The following is a 4111-nucleotide window of genomic DNA, read 5'->3' as shown; positions in this document are numbered from 1 at the left end:
CCCGCGTCCCCTGCATCGGCAGGCGGACTCTCAACCACTGCGCCACCAGGGAAGCCCTACATTCTTTTTTTTCCTATTCTTTTCCATTATGGTTTATCGTAGGATATTGAATATAGTTCTCTGTGCTATACAGTAGGACCTTGTTGTTTATCATTTCTATATATAATAGCTTACATCAGAAAAATATAAATCTAAAAGTAAAAGAGATCTCATATCACTCTGCAGGGGATCTGAAAAGCATTCTTTCTGTATGTGCTATGAAGAGTATCATCTGTAGACCTGTTCAAAATTAGGCCCTGAACAGCCTCCTATGGTACTGCCTCCCCTCAGTTACCTAACCTGGTCATTCTGCTATTAAAATTATCCATGAGTTAAATACTGAAAGCAGGCCAGTTTTTTTTTTTTTTTTTTTTTTTTGGCTGCAGGGCGGCAGCTCACAGAATCTTAGTTCCCCAACCAGGGATCGAACCCAGGCCTACGGTGGTGAAAGCACCGAGTCCTAACCACTGGACCTCCAGGGAATTCCCTGAAAGCAGACCTTTTAAGTCCACAAGACTATTCTTAATCTATTACACAAAGACCTCACTTCTCAGATACTGCATTTTTTACAAACTGAAGGTTTGTGGCAACCCTGTCACAAGGCTGTCAGTACCGCATTCCCAACAGCATTCACTCACTTCATGTCTCTGTGTCACATTTTGGTAATTCTTGAAATATCTCAGACTTTTTCATTATTATTATATCTGTTATGGTGATCTGTGATTAGTGATCTTTGATGTTGCTACTATGACTTGCCAAAGGCTCAGATGATGGTTAGCATTTTTTAGCAATAAAACTTTTTAATGATTTTTTTTAAAGGGAACTTTATTTTTATTTATTTATTTTTTGGCTGCATTGGGTCTTTGTTGCTGCGCGTGGGCTTTCTTAGTTGCGGCAAGTGGGGGGCTACTCCTTGTTGTGGTGCGCGGGCTTCTCACTGCAGTGGCTTCTCTTGTTGCAGAGCATGGGCTCTAGGCGCGGGCTTCAGTAGTGGTGGCATGCGGGCTCAGTAGTTGTGGCTTGTGGGCTCTAGAGCGCAGGCTCAATAGTTGTGGCACACAGGCTTAGTTGCTTCTAGGCATGTGGGATCTTCCCGGACCAGGGCTCAAACCCATGTCCCGTGCATTGGCAGGCGGATTTTTAACCACTGCACTACCAGAGAAGCCCAAAAAGGATTTTTAAATTAAGGTATGTGCAGTTTTTTAAGACATAATGTTATTGCCACTTAATAGACCACAGTAGAGTGTAAACTGTTATATGCACTGGCAAACCAGAAAATTTGTGTGACTCACTTGATTGCGATATTAGCTTTATTGCGATGGTCTGGAGCTGAACCTGCATGATCTTCAAGGTCTGCCTGTAATTTGAAGGAAAGGATGTTTCTAACCACTTTATTTTATCAGTCTGTCCAGGTTCATAAATGTGCTGGTAGGTGGTTTCCTTAGAGACAATGAGCTTTCAGTTTTTATTTAATAAAAACTGGATAGGGTGGGACAGGTCTCAGGAGAAACATTCTTCAGATGGAGCCTGGGGAAGGTGATACTGGACCAAAAATTCAGGCCCAGGCTTCTGAGGCAGGGAAAGAATCTCAGCAGTCCAGGCAGAGCAGAGAGTTCAGTGGGCTGGGGAAAGGCAAAATGTTATTCCTGTTTTCTTATCTGTTGTTTTCTGTAACTTTTCTTCTCTTATCACACTATACCCTACATCTTACAAGTTAATTTTTTATAAAAGGAGAGAAAGAGCTCACTAAGTGCCTGGAAAACATCCCAAAATTCCAAAGATAGTGATAGTGACCTATGTCTCTTCTATTTCCCTATTACAGTTGAAGATTGGGGGGGTTCAGAGACCAAGTTGTGTGTTTTTTGGTAAATCTACAGATTTGGTAAATCTTGTATAGCAATCTGCATCACGTGGGTTCTTAGTAAGTGTTGCTAACTGTTCAGGCACCTTCCAACTAGCATTTCTGCTGAAGTCTCACTCAGGCAGTCTTCACAACCACCCACTATTCTCTTCCTCCAGGGGCCGTTTTTCTTCATGCCAGAGTAATTTCCTATTATGTGAAAATCCAACTGATTATTTAAAATGTCACTCCTGCCAAGGTGTACATAAGATTTCTGCAGAGGATAAGGAGTGGTCTGATGATTTAAAAGATCATTCCTGCCAAGGGGGTTGCATAAGAGCGTTTCTACAGAGGAGAGGAATAAACTTGTAATGAGAGAGTTTCAGGCATTTTGGCATCTGGAATGCTGAGGAGGGTATAGAGATTTTACAGCTGTGGGTCCTTTCCCAGAACTCAGATCACATGCGATTGTTGTGCTCACAAGCCCATTCTTCTCTGGTAGCTCACTCTACTATCAGTAAAACCATCACATTATACACATCTGAGTTGTTGGTTTATATGTCCCTCCCATCCCCATCCTATCAACTAAACTGAGAGCTTTTTTGGGGGCTAAGAGCCTGCCTCAGAGATGTCTGAATTCCCCAGTACCTGGCACAGTGCCTGGAAAATAACAGATACATAATATGTGTTGATTAAATGAACAGTCCAGGTTGTGTATCTGCCAACCTTTTGTTGTTTTATGAAGCTTTTTTGTTTCAAAACTTTCCATTTTGATAAAATTATGAAATAATTTGCAAAAATCTGAACTGTGGAATAGCCAACTAGAAAAAGATGAGAATCTCGAAGCTGTGAGAGGAATGTACATTTAAATCGTTTGTTAGAAACTACTTGGTAATGTCATCACTTGCAGTTGGATCTTTCCTATCGAGCTCTAAGTGACATGAAGTAACTTCATAAGGATCATTTGTAATTTTATGGTCTTATTTTGAATTTAAATAATTATTATGTTACCATCAGCGAATTCTTTGGTATGGATATGTTTCATATTCAGGTTGCATTTATACTCATAGGACATTGTTTTTTTCCTTTCTTTTCAAAGAAAATTGAACTGAAGAAAATATTTTACTGAAGAAGACTGCTGGGCCTGGATGACCTCGGGATGAAATGGATTGTGGAGCTCACACGAAACTCCTAGTTTGTGATGATTACATTTCTTTTTCTTGTCCAGTAGTTTGGTTTGTGTACATATATACATATATATATTTTGCACTACACAAATGATAACATTTTAAGGACTAATATTGCTGATACTTGAATAATCAATCTCAACTAGGTTATAAGTAATAGATTAGATTTACCCTACCCTTGAACTTGAAGGACATTAAATTATTAATTATTGTTTGGTAACATGTTTACCTGATTATCTCCCATAGAGAAATATAAGTTGCTTTTCCAAGGTACGGTTGTGATAATAAGAACAGATTTTTAACTGGGTATTTTTAATTTTCTAAATTAAATATGAGAAAGTATGCAAAACAGGAGTGAATTTCAAATGAGATGAAATCGACTTTCTTAGTCACTGAATCACCATGCGATTCAGTAGAAAACGACTGGAAGAATCTTTTCCACATCCACTTTGTGGGCTGCCCATAATCTTCCTTGGGCATGCACATCTCTAACTTTAGTATTCAGGCATCATTATGACAAAGTAGAGCCCTATGTACTAGGCTTTTTTTTTTTACAAATGATTCATGGAATAGACATAACCTGCTAATGGAAATGATGAAGAATGGGCTTAACGTGTTCTGAACCTGCAGATCATTAATAAGATTTGTAGTCAATCATATACATGGATTCCTTTGTAATAATTTTCCTTTAACTGAGGACATCTTGTTTCTGCTTCATAGGGTGCTTTGAAATATAAAATGAAAACTTATTTATACTGTTTTTACAAAGGTCAAAGAGGAAACACATGAAAATCACTTTTCTGCAACTGGTAAACCACACAGACCGGACTCTTAACCTCTTAGTGCCTCAGTTTTTCCTTCGGGGTATAATATTGGAGATACACCTATTTCACAAGGGGTATTGGAGAGATCTGCAAGCTAGCAGGCCATATGCTTCCATTTGAATAAGACATACCCAACTAATGTAAATTCGTGTCTCTCCTCCACCTCCCACATTTAGACTAAGAAGAAGACTGTAATTTAGATCCTTGAAGGCTTTGTTTGG

The 4111-nt window shown here is 39.0% G+C and overlaps 1 protein-coding gene across 1 annotated transcript in view; it reads left to right on the top strand.

Moving 5' to 3' along the window:
* ACBD5 (acyl-CoA binding domain containing 5) overlaps positions 1-3065 on the top strand; it is a 32951-nt gene extending 29886 nt beyond the window's left edge. Inside the window, exon 13 of the mRNA XM_007452587.1 lies at positions 2979-3065. Coding sequence (XP_007452649.1) covers positions 2979-2991 — 13 coding nt within the window. The 3' untranslated portion in view covers positions 2992-3065. The remainder of the gene's footprint in view (positions 1-2978) is intronic.
* Positions 3066-4111: the final 1046 nt, after the last annotated feature.

Source organism: Lipotes vexillifer, unplaced genomic scaffold, assembly GCF_000442215.2.
Source record: "Lipotes vexillifer unplaced genomic scaffold, Lipotes_vexillifer_v1.1 scaffold628, whole genome shotgun sequence".
NCBI classification, from domain to species: domain Eukaryota; kingdom Metazoa; phylum Chordata; class Mammalia; order Artiodactyla; family Lipotidae; genus Lipotes; species Lipotes vexillifer.
Note: the sequence above shows the minus strand (reverse complement) of the source record. Positions and strands in the feature narration are given on the sequence as shown.